Genomic DNA, 20,901 nt, shown 5'->3' on the forward strand with positions numbered 1-20,901 from the left:
CCTTTTGGAGGATTCACTCTCTCAGTCCCATTGCTTGAACATCTCAGTGAGGAGACTGGCTGGCTGGATTTGGCTGCTCTGAGGCTTCTGGGGACATTTGCTGGTGCTTCCAAATCAAGGCTTTGTGTCTCAGGTTCTGAGCACTGACAGTCCCCTTTGTTGCTCTTGGGTACAGGGAGATGAGAAGATCTGGGCCTTTCCATAGTGATCTAGGCCTCTGTCATCTCCAGACTGGATTATTATGTACTAGGAACTCTCTCTCTTCACATTGGTCTGACAAAGCCGTGGTCTGTTGACCTTCAGGGGTCATGGGATCCATCTGTTCCCTCAAGCACTTTCACTGGGACCAGAATTTGGCCCTAAATGCAAAGACCTGTTCATGCAGAAGTAGGAGTGTCAATGACAGCCTCTTCTGACAGTGGTGTGCTTCTCCTGCAGTAGAAAGAGTCCCCCAGCGCATATGAGGTGTAAAGGTATGCATCAGGACTGCTTATTGAGGAGCACCTGTCTGTAGGAAATTACAGAACAGGTTTTTGACAGAGTAGACAGGCTTTGACAGAAGTTACAGTTGAACTAGATGACCTTCAAATCCAGCTAATCATTCATCTGCATTCCAGGTTCAAGGCGGGAGAAACCACAATAAATATTGTGGAAAGCTGCTGTCAGCGTGCTCTTGTTTACAAACACGCCTCTCACTATGGCACTGGTCCAGAGCAAAGAGCGGCCCCTGCTCAATCACTTTCACCACTTCTACAGTGCCTGGGCCTTTGTGGGAAGTGTCCCATCCTAACAGTGGCCTGTCTGACTGAGCAAGGGAGACCTGAGTTACTGTGGCACGTTTGAATAAAGCAGGGCCCATCTTTCTGTTCTGTTTGTGTACAGCACCTAGCAAGTGGGGTCCTGCTCCATGGCTGGGCTATTACACAAATAATTACTAATGGGCATGTCTAGGTACTGCAGGAGCATGGCTCAGAGTCCCTTTTCCAGGTGCCATGGGAAGCTTAGCTGTGTCTGTTGGAGACTCTTCATGTGAGCAGAGCTTTGAGAACCACCTTGTGCCATGAGAACTGCTCAGATACACTCCTGGTATCCAGCATGCTCCTCTACTATGGGCAGTGGGTGGTCCTCAATGCTGGCTGCTCTGGATGTTTCTCTGAATCCTTTTGGTTGCTTTTCTGAGTCTGCTGCTTCCAGAGATCTGAACACTTAAGGGAAAAAACCATTTACCAAACTGTGGGGTGTGGTGTGGTGTGTTTTTTTTTTTTTTTTTTTTTTTTGAACCCAAAGCCTGTCTTCTACTTTGGGTTTACCTGTGTTACTCCAGATATTTTCATCCAGGTTAACCTTTATTGTAGATGAAGAGAGCAATAAAAATCGGGAACATGCCACAATAAAGTCTCCATGAGGAAACGCAGGGCCAATCTCGGCTGGGCCAGCCTGCACTGAATGAGACCTACATGGCCAGATTCTCCATTGCTCTCAGTAAAGAAGGGAGTTCTCTGTGGTTTTCATTGGGAGCAGAGTAACTTTGAAAATCTGGCACTTCATTTAGGTACCTAAATGGGAACTGGGCTCTTCTGCAAATCTGGCCCAAAGTGGCTGCCAGGCTTTTCAGGCAGCAGAGGCCTCAGACGTAATAGTTACGTAGCTAAATCCATCTGTGGTGGAGATTTGATTTCAGGCCAGAGGTTCAGGCTGGATTTAATTTTATCCCGAATGGTGGCCTCATTGTTACTAGGCATAAGAACTCTGCTCCACAGAGGAAAAACACATGTTAGAAGCAGAAAACGAGCCCCCTGGAATGTGTAGTCTGATTTCCAGTAACATATGGACCCTGTGGATTTTGTTTTGTGCTCCCATTGGCATTAGAGTGGAATGAAAACCTTGGCAGTTTGATCTGTCCCAGATTTTGTGGTCTGGGATTGAATGAATTCGCTTTCTTCTTTGGAAGAAACCACTTTACTGACCGCTTGTGAAAGGCTATAATTCTCGGCCGTGAGAAGGCAGAAAGAAATGTGAGTAATAAGCTGTCTCCCAGGGTGACTTTCAGATCGCAGTTGGCACTAGAAGTAAAGGGCCATGCTCTGGTGCCCACTGATTTCCTGATGCCACAGAAATCTCTCTGCCACCACAGGGGTCTAGCCCACAGATGGGGCCACTCAATATGCTTTTTGCCAACGAGGCCACGAAGTCATGAAGTGTCTTGCGGCCATGGAAAGAAAGGACATGAAAATTACAAGGGAGGCAACAAGTCGGCTGGGTGGAGCAGGTACCTGCCATGGAGGCAGTCTCGTTAATGTAGCCCTCGCAGAAAATAAAATGAAAATCAGTCATAGAATCGTAGAATACAAGGGTTGGAAGGGACCTCAGGAGGTCATCTAGACCAACCCCCTGCTCAAAGCAGGACCAAGCCCCATTTTTTGCCCCAGATCCCTAAATGGCCTCCTCAAGGATTGAACTTGCAACCCTGGGTTTAGCAGGCCAATGCTCAAACCACTGAGGGATCCCTCCCCCCCTTTTAGTGTCTATGCCCTGCCAGCACCAGGCTGGGGAATCCCGCAGAAATGTTCTCTGGTGCCTCTCCTGTAAATGAATATCCCTCTTTGCGTCAAAATAACCACAAAGCAAACGGCCAAGCCTGTTAGTGGTTTAACGGGCACGTGGTTTGTTGCTTTAAGTCGGCCCTGGGTGGGAAACATGACGGTGGGAGGGCGGGTGGCTGGTGGCAGGCGGGCAGCAAGCTTGTTTCCCTTAATGCTTTTGTTTTGGCAGCTTCACAGGGTCACCTCCTGAGAAGGGAAATCTGTGCCTCCGCTAAAAATAAGAAAGCAAAAAAAAATATTTCAAAGCAAATGCCTAGAGACGGCTCGGGGCAATGCGGGACTCAGGGTCTGAGGCACCAGCCAGGCTCGCTCAGACCTAGGGCTCTGCTCTGGGCCCATAGGATCATGGAATCTCGGGGTTGGAAGGGACCTCAGGAGGTTCTAGTCCAACCCCCTGCTCAAAGCAGGACCAATACCCAACTAAATCATCCCAGCCAGGGCTTTGTCAAGCCTGACCTTGAAAACCTCTAAGGAAGGAGATTCCACCACCTCCCTAGGTAACCCATTCCAGTGTTTCACCACTCTCCTAGTGAAAAAGTTTTTCCTAATATCCAACCTAAACCTCCCCCACTGCAACTTGAGACTATTACTCCTTGTTCTGTCATCTGCTACCACTGAGAACAGTCTAGGTCCATCCTCTTCGGAACCCCCTTTCAGGTAGTTGAAAGCAGCTATCAAATCCCCCCTTATTCTTCTCTTCCGCAGACTAAACAATCCCAGGTCCCTCAGCCTCTCCTCATATGTCATGTGTTCCAGCCCCCTGATCATTTCCGTTGCCCAAAACTGGACACAATACTCCAGATGAGGCCTCACCAGTGCCAAATAGAGGGGAATAATTTCCTCGATCTACCAGCAATGCTTCTACTAATGCAGCCCAATATGCCATTAGCCTTCTTGGCAACAAGGGCACACTGCTGGCTCATATCCAGCTTCTCGTCCACTGTAACCCCTAGGTCCTTTTCTGCAGACCTGCCAATTAGCCGCTCAGTCCCAAGTCTATGGCAGTGCATGGGATTTTTTCCATCCTAAGGGCAGGACTCTGCACTTGTCTTTGTTGAACCTCATCAGATTTTTTTTGGCCCAATCCTGCAATTTGTCTAGGTCACTCTGGACACTATCCCTACCTTCAGTTTAGTGTCATCTGCAAACTTGTTGAGAGTGCAGTCCATCCCTCATCCAGATCATTAATGAAGATGTTGAACAAAACTGGTCCTACGACCAACCTCTGGGGCACTCCGCTTGATACTGGCTGCCAACTATACAGTGAGCCCTTGATCACTACCTGTTGAGCCCAACAATCTAGCCAGCTTTCTATCCACCTTATTTATTCATCCAATCCATACTTCTTGAACTTGCTGGCAAGAATACTGTGGGAGACCATATCAAAAGTTTTGCTAAAGGTATATCACATCCACCACTTTCCCCATATCCACAAAGCCAGCTATCTCATCATAGAAGGCATGGTCAGGCATGCCCTTGGTGAATCCATGTTGACTGTTCCTGATCACCTTCCTCTCCTCCAAGTGCCTCAAAATGGATTCCTTGAGGCTCCATGATTTTTATTCCAAGGACTGAAGTGAGGCTGACTGATTTTATAGTTCCTCAGATTCTTTCTTCCCTTTTTTAGAGATGGGCACTATATTTGCCTTTTTCCAATTGTCTGGCACCTCCCCCGATTGCCATGAGTTTTCAAAGATAATGGCCAAGGGCTCTGCAATCGCATCAACCAACTCCCTCAGCACCCTTGGATGCATCTGATCTGGACCCCTGGACTTGTGCATGTCCAGCTTTTCTAAATAGTCCTTAACCTGTTCTTTCACCACTGAGGGCTGCTAATCTCCTTCCCATGCTGTGTTGCCCAGTGCAGCAGTCTGGGAGCTGACCTTGACTGTGAAGACCAAGGCAAAAAAAGCATTGAGTACTTCAGCTTTTTCCACATCATCTGTCACTAGGTTGCCTCCCCCATCGACGAAGGGTCCCACACTTTCCCTGACCACTTTCTTGTTGCTAACATACCTGTAGAAGCCCTTCTTGTTCCCCTTCACATCCCTGGAAGGGTTGGCCCCATCTCCAACATCAACACAAGGGGCTGATTCTGCTCTCACACCAGTGTGAATCCATTGATTTAATGGAAACATGCCTGATACTCACCAGGAGTGAGGGGAGACTCGGGCCCTTTGTCTCTGTGTAGATGCTGTTGGCATCTGTTGAGTGCAGGGGGAGGACACCATGCTGTGAGTCTGTCTGCACTACATGTGGGAGGGGTGACTGCAGCGTGTGTGGACGCGCAGGCTAGGTCGGGTAACAGCAGTAGAACTCCAGAGTACAAGTGGGAGCCGTTTGAGATGTACCAAGTCACCCCATGCTGCCCTCTGGGCTCTTGCGACTTCACTGGTATCGTTACTTGAGCTGGCATTGATCTAGCTGGTACCACCCAGCCAGTGCAGTGGGGCTGGCTCCTGCAGCAGGGCTCCCTGCAGGGGTCCTGCCTGGCCGTACCCCACTTCCAGAGACTTATGTCCTTTCTGCTCTGCTTGCAGGACTTGCTCAGCGCCAGCTAGGGTTGCCAACTGTCTAATACAAACCAAAACACCCTTGCCCTTCCCTGAGGCCCCACCCTTGCCCTACCCCTTCTCCAAGGCCTAGCCCCGCTCACTCCATCCCCTCTCCCTCACCCTCACTTACTGTCACCAGTGCAGGAGGGGGTGTGGGCTCTAGCCAAGGGGTTTGAAGTGTGGGAGGAGGCTCCAGGCTGAGCCTGGGCACAGAGGTCCAGGAGGGGGGATTGGGGTGCTACTCTGGGAGGGAGTTTTGGGTGCTGGAGGGGGCTCGGAGCTGGCGCAGGGGGTTGGGGTGCAGGCTCCAGCCAGGAGGTGCTTACTACAAGTGGCTCCCGGTCGGCAGCATAGTGGGGCTAAGGCAGGCTCCCTGCCTGCCCTGGCCTCGCGTCGCTCCTGGAAGAGGCTGGCATGTCCCTGTGGTGCCTGGGAGGGTGGTGGGGCAGGAGGCTCGGCATACGACCTGCACCTGCAAGTGCTGCCCCTGCAGCTCCTATTGGCTGTAGTTCCCAGCCAATGGGAGCTGCAGAGGCAGTGCGCAGAGCTTGTTGCTCCCTCCCCCAGGGGACTGGATGACCTCCTGAGGTCCCTTCTAAACCTGATATTCTATGATTGACTCCCACCCCCCATTCCCAGAACCAGGAGGCAATTCACAGTTCAGTCTCTGGGTCTCACACTCAATTCAGAACCAAATCCAGCCTGTCTCCTCCGCACAGTGAAGGGCCACGAGCCAGGGCTGGGGTTTGGCCTCTGATTCAGAGGTACCCTTGTTTGCTTTACAAATCTGGCCCTTAAAGACTTGCCCAAGGCCCCCAGTCTGGCAGCAGGCCTGCGGCAGACTGAGGGTGGAACCCAGCTGGGCTGGCCCAGGGCTCTGCTCTCACCCAGTGTCTTTAACAGACTCCACTCAGTTTTGCTTTCAGCTGCATCTGTGCATCCTGGGTAGGGCACTTCTTCCCCCCCGGACCGGGTGCTACAGAATGTCTCCCCCTTGTCAGGAGGACACCAGGATCTGTGTCCAAGCCAGTGAATTATTTTCCCACCCCCTCCTTGGCTGTTACTCTCTCATTTCATCTCTCTCTCACCGGGGACGTGATGCCCTCCCCTCCCTTGGGACCCGTGGGACGGGGATGTGAACGGGCGACTGTAATGGCAGGCAGCACATGCTGTTCCCGGCCCTGGCTGGTAGAGGCAGTAATGGGGCTTTGCAGCCGGCGTTTGCTCGGGCCAGCGGCGCTCTCTGTGCAGCCACCAAGGAGTTTTTGCATGGAGTCCAGGAATAATTTCTAATAAAGCCCAAGCCTTGCAGCGAGCCATGTCCCCCTTCCAGGTCACAGCTGGCTGGCACCTTGCAACAAGCATCTGCTGTGGTCACTGTAAGTGACCTGGGTGTCTTGTGAGCAACAGCCAGAGGTCGTGGTAAGCTGGATGCTCTGGGCCAGGCTACTGGGTTCGTTAGCTAGTGCTGGTCTCTCCGCATTCATGTCAGGAACCCATTGAGTACAAGGGCCATTCAGACCAGTCAGTCCAAATATTTAAATATTCAGAAGGCTAAAGTCTAGGCTTGTGATTCAGCCTTCCCCACCAGTCAGGAAAATCCCGGGTCCTGCTTTCCTGTGGCAGATCTAGGACAGACAGGTTCGCTGATGATCCATTCCTCTAATGATGATTTTTGCAAGAATGGGGGAGAAAGAGACTAGGTGCCGTCACACCTTTGCCAGCTAATCTGCAGACAGTGGTTTGGTGCATTTTCCTGTTCTGCCCGCCTGTGCCCACTGGACAAGCTGCTGGTGTCCGTTCTTAGTTCAACAATTGCATCTAGGAGTGTTAAGTCCCAAGGGCTGTAAAATTCACATGACAGCGGATGGCATTTTAGCAGCCGTCTTAATCCTGGTGACCCTGTGAGTAGGGCTCTGAGGTGCTCTGATTAATGTATGACAGATAGGGGGGCAGATTCTCAGCTGCTGTAAATTGATCGCGGTGCTACACTGAGGTCTAGCCCAGTAACTGATTAAACCTTACCCTCTCCATCCAGGGAAGTAGGCCAGTATCATCCGCTCCATTTTATAGATTATGACCGGGGGGGGAACTGATGCACAGGGAGTTGAAGTGACTTGGTCCAGGTCACAGAGCTGGAATCCCAAGAGTTCTTGGCCTCCTGATCCCTCCACTAAACTATGCTGCATCCCGGTGAGACTGCAAGCATGTCTCTGTCCATATACTGACAGAGAGCAGAACCCTGAGACAGGAACAGAGAGGGAACTGAAAACCGGTGTCCGGTTAACCAAAGGGTTAACATGCTTGATCGCTGAAATACTCTGGTGTGGCTGAATGGAAACTGGGTTCTTTTTTTGTGCCCTGCCCTAGGTGATCATGGGAGGTGGCCGGAAATACATGTTCCCAAAGAACACCAGTGATGTGGAATACCGGGATGATGACAAGTACAGGGGCACTCGTCTGGATGGCAAAAACCTCATTGATGTCTGGAGAGATAAGAAACCTAAAGACAAGGTAAAGGGGAGGGAGGGAGATGTCTGGGGAGAGGATCAAGGCCAGAGGGGCTGCAGTTTTAAAGATTCTTTACTCGGGGATCTCTGGTTCAAGCTCATGTCCAAAGATAGGGAAATAATCCTGCTGATGTAGCACTTCCTTTGTTCAAAACCCTCAGTCAGTAACTAACCTCCACAGCCCCTGCCAGGAATGGGGAGTGTTTACAGTTCTGTCTGGCACCTTCCATCCAAATGAGGAGCTGTGTCCTACAGATATCAACTGGGAGGCAGATGGGGAAACCGAGGCAGACAGGCGCTGAGTCTCACCCAGGATCATACAGTGAGTCAGCAGTGCAGCCAGGATTACAGCTTGGGAGCGCCTGGCCCACCGTTGAGGGTCCTTCAGGATGAAAGGTGCTCTAAGAAACTGCTATCTGGACACCCAGGGCACGAACGAAAGAAAGGAACGTTCCTGAGTTTCAGCATAAAAGTACTTCTCTTTAGAGTTCGCAGTGTTGCTGTGGTGGTGTCCGTCCCAGAATATTAGAGAGGCCAGGTGGGTGAGGGGAGATCTTCTATTGGACAACTTCTGTTTTATTGTTTTGTTCTGGTTTGTTGGGCCAATAAAAATTATTACCTCACCCACCTGGTATCTCTTTAGAGTAACACAGATGAGCCCAGCTGCCTTTGACCTTTCTTGGCCAGAGACTTTGTCCCATCGGCACTTTGCTGTCTCTCTAGAGATCTGTGTGGCTGTCAGAACCATAGTATCTTTGCTGCTGGAATATCGATGCGGGGCTGTTGATTACAAAGAGGGCTGTTGCCAGCTTCCACCCAGTTTTTCCAGTCACCCCTCTTACCCAGGCTTGGAGCTAATCTTTGCAGAAGACCCTAGATGCCTGTATGGTTTTGTTTTATATTCCAGAAGTCCTGAAGTCAAGACCCCACTGAACAAACACACAGGAAGAGCTTGCAGACTAAATAGCTAAGACAAATAAAGGGTGGGAGGGGGTGAAGCCACTTGCTAAGCTCACTCAGTAGAGGTTGGTATAGAACCCAGGCCTCTGAAGCCAGTGTCCTAGCCACTGGACCAACCTGCCTCTCTTTGTATGCTCCACTGCCTAACTAGATAGTATCCCCAGTGCTGAAAGACGACTTTGTCCTAATACAGCCTCCCAAGCAGATGTCGTGGCAAACCCAGTTCTGAACTGTTGTCTGGAATTTCCTGCACGTGCTGTACTGGGATTGAGAGCTCTGTCTCAAAATCTATCACTTCTCTGTGTGCAGCTTGTCTACACCTTAAACACTATAGCGGCACAGACCCTCTATGCTGACAGGAGGGGTTCTCCCGTCAGTGCAGGTAATCCACCTCCCCAAGAGGCAGTAGCTAGGTCAACATTCGTCCACTGACTTAGCACTGTCCACACAGGGACTTGGGTCAGCTTAACTGCATTGCTTAGGGGTGTGGATTTTTCACACTCTGTGCAATGTAGTTAAGAGGACTTAATTTTCTAGTGTAGACCAGGCCTGCTTAGATGGGGATGCTGGGGGATGAGGGAGAGAGACTGGAAATTATGGTGGATGAATGCCTGAAGACAGCAGTGAGCCCTGGTGGTCTGAACAGCTTTGATGTTGATGGAATTTAGATTTCTAACTGGCTTCAGTTTTAAGTGCCCACATTGCATCCACTGAGAGTGAAAACAGGAGTCGGCAGAGGACAAATGGGGCTGGTTATTCCAGTCTAAGGGATGATAATTGTGTGCGGGAAAACTCTCTGAAAATCCCCAGACCCTCTGGAGGGACCTTTTGAAATTAGCCCTGCAGCAGCCTTAGGGAGCTCTGCAAACACACCAGCTCACTCCCTGATCCAAGCCTGAGCCCTGAACTCCTCAGAGGAAGGAACAAAGGAAAATTCTTTATCCAATGGAAACTGCTTTTCTCTTCCATTGATTATGATTTAGCTGGGATATAAACCACTGGGAACATTTGAGTTTTACTAAGACCAGCTGGTGTATCCTGGCCTCCCTCAGACTCAAAGGGAGTCTGTTTCTTCTGCTGCTTGTGCCCCAAAGGGGAGGTTCCATGTTAGTGGCACTGGTGCTGCCTGGCTATTTAGGAGCAGGCAGTCACTCTTCTGGGGTATCTTGGCTAGCAGAGGGCATCTGGGTGAGGAAGGGGGCTAGCAGTCCGGCTGCAATGGCTAGAGCTAGGAGAGCAGGATTGGCCCCAGGCATGTTTAAAATCCCTCTGTGAAGTCAAGCGGAAGGAACTTTCTCTTCCCTCGGCGTGGTGGGAGCAGCCATAAAGCATGCTGTGTCTGGAGAAGGTTGAGCTGGCCTGAATCTTGGCATGACCCAAACTGGAGCCTTGCCTGATGGTCAAAGTTTGGGTGACATTTGTCTCCTTTTCCCCCATGCTGCTCAGTACTGGCTTTGGCCAGGACCAGCCCTGAAACCTGCCTTATGTAAGAGGCTTAGCTCAGGGTATTTCTGGCTCAGCCCAAACCAGGATATCTCATGGCAAAGCCTCCCTAGGCCAAGGCACACAGGAGAAGCATCTAAACTGAATGGAACCTTGTCAAAACTGAATCCCCATTCTGGCACTTCGAGTGCAGAAGGTGGGGGCCTGCAAGGAGTCTAAAAATTAATACTGTCTGCTCCAGGCTTGTATTAAACTCCCAAGGTTACAGCTTTTCTCTGACTTTGGCTTGGTTATCACTGCCACCACCCAAATGCAAAAAAAACCCCAAACCTTTGGACCCAGGAAGGAACACTTGGGAATTCCTCCCTGTGGGGTACCCTTGAGCCCTTTCACCCCTTCCCCCCTGGGGAAGAGTTGAGAAAGAGAAAAAGGAAATTAGCTGTTGCTACCAGCTAATCAAACAACATGCACAAACCTCTTAGGACACCAAAAATCCAATCCTGCTCTTAAAGGTAATTTTTTTTAAAAAACAAAAAGGAAAAAAATACACCTGGAACCCAAACTAGCTTTCTTGGGGGTTCAGCTTAAAACTTGCAAGCAAACAAAAGCATCAGGGGTTTGCACAGAGGAGATCCACAAGCCAAAATAAGAAAGAAACCTGATTGTGTCTGTCTAAATATTTCCTATCCAAATCATTTCTTCTTTTTCATATCTGGTTCAAACCTTACACAGCATTGCTGGTCCATGTCCCTCCAGCCCAGAGAACAACAAAGGGAAAGTTTTCTTTCCCAATTCTAAAAGTTCTAGCCTTCCCATTGGCTCTTTTGGTCAGGTGCCCACTCATTTCATGTTACCTGTGGGCTTGTTAACCCTGTACAGGTAAAGCAAGCAGAGAACAGACATCAAGAGGGATTTTACAACTGGCTGGCTGGGTGTTCATAAAAGGGAGCTCTCCTCCTCTCTCCCCCCCCCCCTCCCGCCAACGCACTTCATTTTATCACAAACCTTCAGACCTTTGAGGGTCTCCCCATCATTTAGTGTCTGAGGCTGAGATGTGGGTGGAAGGGAAGGAGACACATGGATTTGTTTGCTCATGGCAGCTCCTATAAGCAACATGATGGTCAGCACAGGTACTGGGGGCCACCCACCTGGATCTGGTTTCAGGATCTGGACCAGAAGTCCCTCTCTCTACAGCACTGGCAAATCTATGGGCATTGTTGCTATCAACCCTCATTAGCCTTTGCTCCAACCCCCTGGTTCCAGGGCAGAACCAAACTCAAGAGGGCCCAGTTTTCTAGTTCTGAGGAGACTACAGCCTCATGCTCTTCAACTGCTGGGAATCTTGTTACATTTATTTTTCTGCTGCTTTGGGCCAAAACCTTGTGAGAATGGCTAGTGGGATTTTAGTGCTGTAGGATCCAAACCTGAATCCCAATCTTGTGCGTTGAACCCAAAGCCTCTGTGTGTTCTGAGCCTTGTACTAGGGCTGCCAAACTTTGCTCTGAGCTTAAACTTTATGGGTGGGATGTTCAAAAAGTGCTCCACTTTGGCCAACCTCTTATTCAGCGGCGCTGAGGGGAGTTCTGTCACTCGGAGCAGAGTTGGGCCAACGCTGAGTGCTCCTGAGGCGCCTGCGCTGGGTGCTTTATTTGTTTTATTTTCCACAGGAGTCCTCTGAATAGGTCCAGTCAATTTTCTGGAGAAACTAAAGATCCGATTTCACTTCTTGATCAAAAAATCCCCCATGCCACTGTTCTGTTTGACTGTTGCCCTCCACCCCAGAGGTGGCTGCATTTCTATGCCGCTTTTAGCTGTGTGTCTATTAAGTAACATTTATACTGCAGTAGCACCAAGAGGCCAACCAGGTCAAGACCCCATTGTGCTGGGCACCATACAAATGAATAGAAAATGATTAGTCCAACCTTAAAGAGCTTACAATATCTGTAGTTTGTGACATGCTTTGGGATCCAAGTTGCTAAATGAATTTAAGATCCTCATTATGATGAACATTCATTGCACAATAAAATACATTTACTAAGATACAAGATAAATGTGTTAAAGAGGGCAAAGTTGTCTGATTTTCATGCCTGTGAAGTTGTCTGGGCAGTTATTGATGCATATATATGGCAGATGTTCTCTGTGAGTGCAATACATATGGCAAATACCATATCTGGGAAATACCTATGGCTTCTAGATTCAAAAGGCAGAAGTAGCCACCGTGATCATCTAGTCTGACTGCCTGCATAGCAAAGGCCAGAAAAATTCTCCACAATAATTCCTGTTTTGAATTAGAACAGATCTTGTAGAACATCCAGTCTTGATTTTAAAATTGCCAGTGTTGGAGAAACCACCACAAACCTTGGGAAATTGTTTCTAGTGGTTAATTCCCCTCCCTGATAAATGTATTTCTTATTTCTAATCCCCCTCTATAAAGAAGTGTACAAAACAGCTGCTGTTCCATTGCTCTCCCTTAGAATGCCCAGTACGTCTGGAATCGCAGTGACCTGTTGTCTCTTAACCTGATGGAGGTGGACTTCCTCTTAGGTGAGTATCTAAGGCAAAGGTCAGAGGCGAGGGAGCTAAGTGAAAATTGGTGAGTTGTGGGACAGATTTACGAGGGTGTTCAGGCACCTGGAGATGCAGATGGGTGCCGAGTGGGATTTGTGAATGCTCCTCAGCAAGTTAAGTACCTGGTTGCCAGTGAATGTCCATGGGAGTTAGGCACCTAGCTCCCTTAGGCACTTTGTAAATCTCTGGTTGGGTGGCAAGGGGCAAGGCCACCCTGCCCCTCCCTTGTTGCTAAAAGGGAGGTATGGTCAGATGTCGGCTGTGTGTGTGTGCTCAGCTCTGCATGCAGGGTGGGCTCCAGGCCCCAGCGTTCCAAGCAGGTCCTTGGGGTGGCAGTTCGAAAGGGGCGGCAGCTCTTCCAGCCACGGTGGCCGATCGGCAGCAGCTTCTTCCCTTTTGCCATCCACGGAGGCAGGGTTTTTTGTTTTTTTTCACTGCTTAAGGCGGCAAAAACTGTAGAGCCAGCCCTGTCCGCGGAGATAGCAGACTGATTGAGCTACCCACTAAATCCAGACACCGTTTTCAGCAAAGGAACTTGGTCAGGTTTATTGCCGACGAAGGACAGTGCTAATGCCCCAGCTCAATGATACACTAACACCATGTAGGCTCGTGACAATGGACTGGGTCGGTGAATGGCGGGACTTTCCATTCTCCCGTCGTCCAGACCCCAACACCGCCTCAGCGATACCTCTTTATACCCCAGTACAAACAAGTTACGTATTGCCCCTCTGATGTAGCTATGTGCCAGCTCCGACGTATCTGGGTGCCACCCTCTGATGTCCACCCATTGCCTTGTACTTGTTGGTTCGATCAAAACGTCTCTATCCATCATGGTGTTATCATGACCTTATCTTTAGGATGGGTCAGTGTGTTCCTGTTATCTTTTGGGGAATGTGTCTGGTATTGAGGTGTTCTAGTACCTTTCTGGAATGCTTGTGTATATATTCTTAAGAATGTGTGTTTCTGCAATATCAGCCCTGTTCTTGCCAAATTCTGTGAGCAGGGCCTCTTGAGTGTGCCTCTTGCTCACAACTTAACTTTAGCTCAGGCCTGAGACCTCGTACCAAGCCTCTGACACAAGGCCTCAAGTCTCAGGCCCTCTTTCTACTATAGGGTACATGGGAGAAGGGAGGTGAGTTCATTAGGGGAAAGGCAGAGAGCCACAACGAGAGGGAAGTATCCTGTGTTGCCAGGGACTGATGGACTGTAACTCATTAGGGTTTCTCTGCTTCTATTCTCTATGGTCCTTGCCTGGCGCAGGGAACTAGGACGAAGGATTCCCTCAGCATTGGAAAAGACTGAAAACACCTGACCAGAAAGACTAAGTGTGCACTGAAGAATCTTCTTACCTAATACCCACAAACCTAGCTGTTCCCAAGTGCTGAGCCAACCCCTGAGGCAGGGAAAAGGGCATTTAGTGCCAGCCCTGGGTGGGTGGCTGGAGTCTGCCTGTCTTCTAGCCTGCTGTTTCAACAGCATACTTCTAGATGCAGCGGGGAGAGATCACATCTCCTTCACTGCTGCTCCCCGTTCCAGGCTCTGCACAGTGACAGAAAGCAGCAGCATGGTTAGGAGGTGCTAATGTCCTATTAGCAGCCAAGTCACCTCTGCAGTGCCAGTATTCTATGTGGAGTGGCATGCTGTGTTATGCCTTGTGACCCAGGCAACATCAAACCAGTTGTCACACCCCAGAAGCGTGGGAAAGCAGAGCTTAGAGACCTTGCATTATGCATTGCAGCTACAGAGCTGCTGGCTAGCTGAGGAGCTGGCCCACAACTGCTCCTTGGGTGGAGGGAGAGGAACAGAGCAGAACCACACAGCAATTGGGGGCTGGAGGGAAGATATCTTTTGCAGGCAGGAGGGACTTTTTGATTTTTATAAAATGCAGGGAGCTGAAAAAGCTGAGTATTTGTACAGGACCTTTCCCACTGTGTGCGTATAGCTGCTGTTTGTACATCCAGTCATGCGTATTGAGGGCAATATGTACCCGCAAGTCTGCAAAGGATGCCTGTGGCTTGAAAGGAAGTAGGCTCCTTCTGTATGGCCATGGCACTCCACCTCTTCCAGCCTGTGACCATGTTCCATCAGAACATGGGGTTTGTGAGGGACCCATTCCCATCTAGCTAAAGGGAGGGGGCTTCTGACTCCCTGAAATTTGGTGGAGGAGAACCTATGGACCTGGCCCACTTCCCATCTGAATTTGGGATGTGTTCTCCTTGTTATGGGCTCCTGTTATCCAAGAGAAGCACAGTGGGAAAGTGGCAGGAAGGGGGATGGCCACTAGCTCTTGCCGAGTCAAACAACCCCTTTGGGCCTCTTGGTTATGCTACAGCTCACAGCTGGGTCGGAAACACTTTTCAAATGCAGCTGCAGCCTCACAAGCATCTGTGTCTGATGTGGTTACGCAGTGTGCTCAAAAACCAACCCATGGAGTGCCTGGGCATGATGATCTGGCCCAGCGAGCACGGCTGCAAGAGTCCTTGTCCCTTCTTTCAGAGAACATTGCTACCAAAGTGCTAGCAACCATGGCTTTGGAAACTAGTGGCTGGGGCTGCAGATTTGCCACAGCATTTGTTATCAAGAATCGCAGGGGAGTGCCGGTAACTTCAGTCAAAGTGCTGTGTTACTGAATTTACCACAACTGTTCTGATTTTTGCTAACAAATGCCCTCTCCTCACCCCGCTGAGGGGGGCAATGATGATCCACAGCCGCACCCTCCACGCCCGGCACCACAACCCCCAGGTAAGAGGGGAGGCCAGGGATGGAGAAGGACTGGAGAGTGAGCCCTCCCACACTTGCCCCACAGCAGTGACTCCTGGGTTCTGCGGGGCTGAGCCCAGCGCTGTGCTCTGGGCATTGCAACCTGGCATGCAGGGCTGCTCTGTTTGGCTTGCCTGACTGGCACTGCCTTCCCGTCACAATGGAGGCTGAGGTGCTCCACGTCGCAGTACCAGGGACAGGGCGCTGGGCCTAGCCCCATGGGACACAGGAGCTGCCACTGTGGGGTGAGCCTTGAACAGAGGAAAAGTCAGACAAACGGGACAGTCACTGTCTGGGAGTTTTTTCACTCTGACAAACCTGCAGCCCTGCCAATGTCCAGTCCAGTGCTAGGCTGGCCCCTGTCGTGGAGTGGAGAGAGCCTTCCAGGGAAAGGCTGCAGTTCTCCACCCCATGAAGTCGGCTGTGAGCGTCAACGACGCATCAGCTGTTCTATATGGGCCTGAACCGCAGTCCCCCACCTCCCCACAGGTTCCAATTCCCACAGCTCCTCGCTCTGCCTGTGCAGTGGTCCACATGGCAGCCCTCGTGGGTTCAGGGGCTCCTAGAACTGGCATTTGGAGCCATAGCTCAGGCTGCTTTTTAAAATGGAGGTCCCTGCGCAGCCATGACTCGACAGATTCTGGTGTAGCAGGTTTCTTCAGATGTTCACTGTGCCGTGCGTGTTCATGTACATACGGGGCCAGGTGTGTGCACGGGTACACGTGGAGGATGTGTTCACATGTACCTGCTTCATGCCTCTGCCAACTTCCGGATAGATTGTCTTAGTACTTACCCCAGGAGTCAGTGATGGCTGGCCCATTTTTATGAGCATAAGAAAACCAATCCAGGAACCTGTTTCTCCAGGCGGCTCCGTTTGCTTTCTGAGTCTGGTTCCAAATGCTTGGGCCCCTCAGGAGATGCAGACACAGGGAGATCTCACCTTGGCGTCTCCCTACATCAGCTCCAGAGCCGGATGGCACATGTGCAAAGCATCTGGCTGTATAGGCCCCTCTCTCTCCGGAGCTGCTGAAGCCTTTGATATCTGCAGGGTGTTTGCTGCAGTCTCTGGCCACTTCCATCCTCCTGAGCTGCATCTGAGGAACCAAACAGGTCGGCGTGAACAAACTCTTACATACAGTGTTTGGGCACGCATTTCCTGCTGGCTCCCTGGTTACTGAGACAAGGCATGCGGCCATCTCGTTAACCCATTTTTGGCTAGAAGGCAGGATTCCCTAGAGGCCACACGGTGGAGCAAAGAGCCAGCATTAGCAGGGAGCAATAGGGAGGAATCCTGACACAGAGCGAAGCTGCCCCCGGGCTCCATTATCACCAGGAGCAGATTGGAGTCCGCTGGAGTATGGCAGGAGGGTAACCAGAGCAACAGATTGCAGTAAGAAAGTAAGAAGGTGTCTGATACACTCCTCAGGAGAGTCACTGCCCCTGTCCCTGAGGATCTGAGTGTGATGTGGGCCTCCAACAATTGCTCCACCCCAGCAACACGTGTCCTACCTCCTCTGCTTGTCAGATCCATATGGATCTGCTTGGCTCTCTTTCAGCAGTTATGTCTCATGGAGCCAAGCGACACCAATTACAGCATGTAGCAGGGACTTGGTACATCTGAGCCAGTTGCTAGGATTGGGGGCAAAGAGGCAGCTGGAAGTAGCTGCAGCAGTGAATGAGCAGGCAGTGTGAGCATGGAGGATGAGTGCACAGTGGGAGCACAAGTCCGGAGTCCCAGGGAAAATGTGCACCTGTAAAATACTGCAGAGACTCAGCAGAAATGTGGATGTGTGTCTCTGATCTGTACCAGGCCCCATTGGCCTCCAAGCACAGTTCTGGGCCCATCTGTGATGTGCTGCTGTTGAAGCAGGGTATGGTCACACACACACAATTACATCCATAAAACGTGTTGAAGCAATTTCCCAAAGGAAGCACTTGCACACTGGATCCCGTGCTGGATTTCACTGTCTATTTTTGTGTTTTTGAGAAGGTTAGCTACCGAGGTAGCAAAAGTGCTCAACTGTCTCCAAAGTCTGACTCTCGATGGTGATTTGCGGTGGGTCGTGTGCAAGGCCTTGAAGCAGGCTGATAGAGCACTTTAATCTTCTCAGTATTAAGTGAGAGCCCTAGGCTTCGGTAAACTTATGCAAGAAAATCCAGTGTGGACTGAAGGTCATTCTCAGTGTGCGCGAAGATGGCAGTCATCTGCATACTGAAGATCAGTAATGGACGCCCTGAAGACTTTAGACTTTGAGCGGAGACGTCAAAGATTAAAGAGCCACCCATCCATTTTGTATTGAATGTCAGCTGACCAAAATAACTGCTAAATAGATGGAGAACAGGGTTGGGGCAATAACACGTCCTTGCTTAACCCTGATTTTGATGACGAAAGATTCCATCTCAAGGCCATTACAGAGAACCATGGCAGTCATCTGATCTTAAGAAATTTTGGAGCGCAGCCAAATTTGGTCAGCACTTTCCACAGGGCATCACAGTTGACAGAGACAGACTGTGACCTATGGCAGGACGCCAAGATCCAGGTCTATAAGACAATTGTTGTTCCTACACTCCTTTATGGGGGTAAAACCCGGGTGATCGATTGACAGCACCTCAAGATTCTGGAGGGGTACCACCAACAATGCTTCTGGAAAACACTTTGCATCAAGTGGCAAGATTGCTGCACTAATGCCAGCATCCTCACTGAAGCCAATGTCACTAGCATTGAAGCAATGATCCTCATGCACCAACTTCGCTGGGCTGGACATTGTGTGCAGATGCCAGACTCTCACCTCCCAAAAAAAAGTCCTCTACTCTCAGCTCACCAATAGTCAGAGTTCCCATGGTAGTTGGAGGAAATGCTACAGCAGTTCTCAAACTGTGGGTCAGGATAGGGGGGAGGGATAGCTCAGTGGTTTGAGCATTGGCCTGCTAAACCCAGGGTTGTGAGTTCAGTCCTTGAGGGGGCCATTTACAGATCGGGGCAAAAATTGGGGATTGGTCCTGCTTTGAGCAGGGGGTTGGACTAGATGACCTCCTAAAGTCCCTTCCAACCCTGATATTCTGTGACCCCAAAGTGGGTCCTGACCCCTTTTTAATGGGGTTACCAGGGCTGGTTTGCTGGGGCCCAGGGCCCAAGCCCTAGGGCTTCAGCCCTGGGTGACAGGACTCAGATTACAGGTCCCCTGCCTGGGGAGGTGGGGCTTTGGCTTTGCGCACGTCCCCCACACTCCCGGGCTTCTGGGGTCCTGTAGTAATTTTTGTTGTCAAAAGGGGATTGCGGTGCAATGATTGAGAACTTCTGTGCTACGCTTTCAGTGTCTTTGTATCTTAAGAAAACTGATGTAGGCATCGCAAGCTGGGAGGAGCAAGCCACCAACTGACCCCACTGGCACCATATCTTCCATTAGGCAGTGGCCCACTTCGAGGAGAGGCGCCTAGCCCTTGAAGCTGAAAAGAGAACTTTTTCTCCCAACAGGCTGCTGGCCTGCCATGAAATGTCTGTACCTACTGCAGGCAGATTTGAAGTTTCAGGAGTCCAATTCTGGGTCATCTCAGGGCCCATAGTAAATCCGTGGTAGAGAACATCCTTGAATTGAGGGATTGCCAATCAATCCTTATGTCCATAGTAGGCTGCTGACCCATTCAGAGGAAAATCTAATCTGAACCCTGCACCCGCTTCTCAGTTACATGCCCCGTCACACCACACAGCCCACATCCCAATGCATACTGCACTTAGGATAGAAGAATCCAATGCACTGCTACAGACTAGGGACCGAATGGCTAGGCAGCAGTTCTGCGGAAAAGGACCTAGGGGTGACAGTGGACGAGAAGCTGGATATGAGTCAGCAGTGTGCCCTTGTTGCCAAGAAGGCCAATGGCATTTTGGGATGTATAAGTAGGGGCATAGCAAGCAGATCGAGGGACGTGATCGTTCCCCTCTATTCGACATTGGTGAGGCCTCATCTGGAGTACTGTGTCCAGTTTTGGGCCCCACACTACAAGAAGGATGTGGATAAATTGGAGAGAGTCCAGCGAAGGGCAACAAAAATGATTAGGGGTCTAGAACACATGACTTATGAGGAGAGGCTGAGGGAGCTGGGATTGTTTAGCCTGCAGAAGAGAAGAATGAGGGGGGATTTGATAGCTGCTTTCAACTACCTGAAAGGGGGTTCCAAAGAGGATGGCTCTAGACTGTTCTCAATGGTAGCAGATGACAGAACGAGGAGTAATGGTCTCAAATTGCAGTGGGGGAGGTTTAGATTGGATATTAGGAAAAACTTTTTCACTAAGAGGGTGGTGAAACACTGGAATGCGTTACCTAGGGAGGTGGTGGAATCTCCTTCCTTAGAGGTTTTTAAGGTCAGGCTTGACAAAGCCCTGGCTGGGATGATTTAACTGGGAATTGATCCTGCTTTGAGCAGGGGGTTGGACTAGATGACCTTCAGGGGTCCCTTCCAACCCTGATATTCTATGATTCATACTGCGGTATACATACGTTATCTCATACCTCCAGGGTGGTGCTGCCTAGTGAGCAGAGCAATGGACTGGGAGTCAAAACGCCTGGCTACTCTGCCAGAATGTGTCCAGCTCCTGGTGGCACAGAGAGGTGGGAGGGTAGCAGAGCCCATGAGGGATCATTATTCTGTGAAAAACTTTGGAGATCATGTTGGTACAGCCTTGCTTCCTCAATCGGAATTGGTAGCACATGGATCTGGGGCCTCATGAAGATCAAAACATGGTGCATAGCTGACATGTCCTCTCCCTTTTGCAGGCCTCTTCGAGCCAATGGATATGATGTATGAGCTAGACAGGAATGTCCAGACAGACCCTTCCCTGACGGAGATGGTGCAGGTGGCCATCAAAATCCTCCAGAGAAACCCCCGAGGATTCTTCCTGCTGGTAGAAGGTGAGAGCCAGTGTCTCCAGACTACCAGTGCCCCATGAGGCTGAGCTTCCCATCCTGTGCTGAGGACACGGGCCTGTTACTGGAGGGCTGCTATTGTCTTCTGACCTGAAGGTGCCTCTCTGAGAGGGTGATGAAACAGTTTTGGAGTCGAGTGACAGTGGGCAAAACCCACCCCTGTTGCACCCACCATTGCTTCACGAGTCAGGAAAGGAGCTGAGCAAGTTCCCCAGCCATTTGCCCTACAAGGGAACAGATGGAAATTGCTTTGTGGGGAGAGCCTAGTATGTAGGCAATGGGTCCCAGAGCCCACGGCTCCCGAGGGAGACCCTGGACATGGGTAAATACCAGCACTGGTCTGATACTGGCCCACAAACTCCTAGCTTAACTGCATTAGCCTCCCTTTCTAGCATCTGAAGTGCAGGTAATGCTGGTCCCTGATTACACCTTTCAGTCAAGAGAAGTTGGTTTCCTTTACTGGCCTGGAAGGGGGAGGAATGGAGGGCTCATGGTAAGGAATATTCACCACATCAGAACCAAGACTGTAGCCTAGCAATTCCCATCCTGAGGGCTCTAGGAGGTAGTACCTACCCCTGCTG

At 50.4% G+C, this 20,901-nt stretch overlaps 1 protein-coding gene across 4 annotated transcripts in view; it reads left to right on the forward strand.

Moving 5' to 3' along the window:
* The window catches only part of ALPL (alkaline phosphatase, biomineralization associated), an 86,704-nt gene that overhangs the window by 58,758 nt on the left and 7,045 nt on the right, over window positions 1-20,901 (forward strand). For all 4 annotated transcript variants that reach the window (XM_073316617.2, XM_073316618.2, XM_073316619.2 and 1 more), the window contains 3 exons: window positions 7,529-7,672; window positions 12,546-12,615; window positions 20,171-20,305. In XM_073316617.2, the coding sequence (XP_073172718.1) occupies window positions 7,529-7,672; window positions 12,546-12,615; window positions 20,171-20,305 (349 nt within the window). The remainder of the gene's footprint in view (window positions 1-7,528; window positions 7,673-12,545; window positions 12,616-20,170; window positions 20,306-20,901) is intronic.

Source organism: Lepidochelys kempii, chromosome 18 (assembly GCF_965140285.1).
Source record: "Lepidochelys kempii isolate rLepKem1 chromosome 18, rLepKem1.hap1, whole genome shotgun sequence".
NCBI classification, from domain to species: Eukaryota; Metazoa; Chordata; order Testudines; family Cheloniidae; genus Lepidochelys; species Lepidochelys kempii.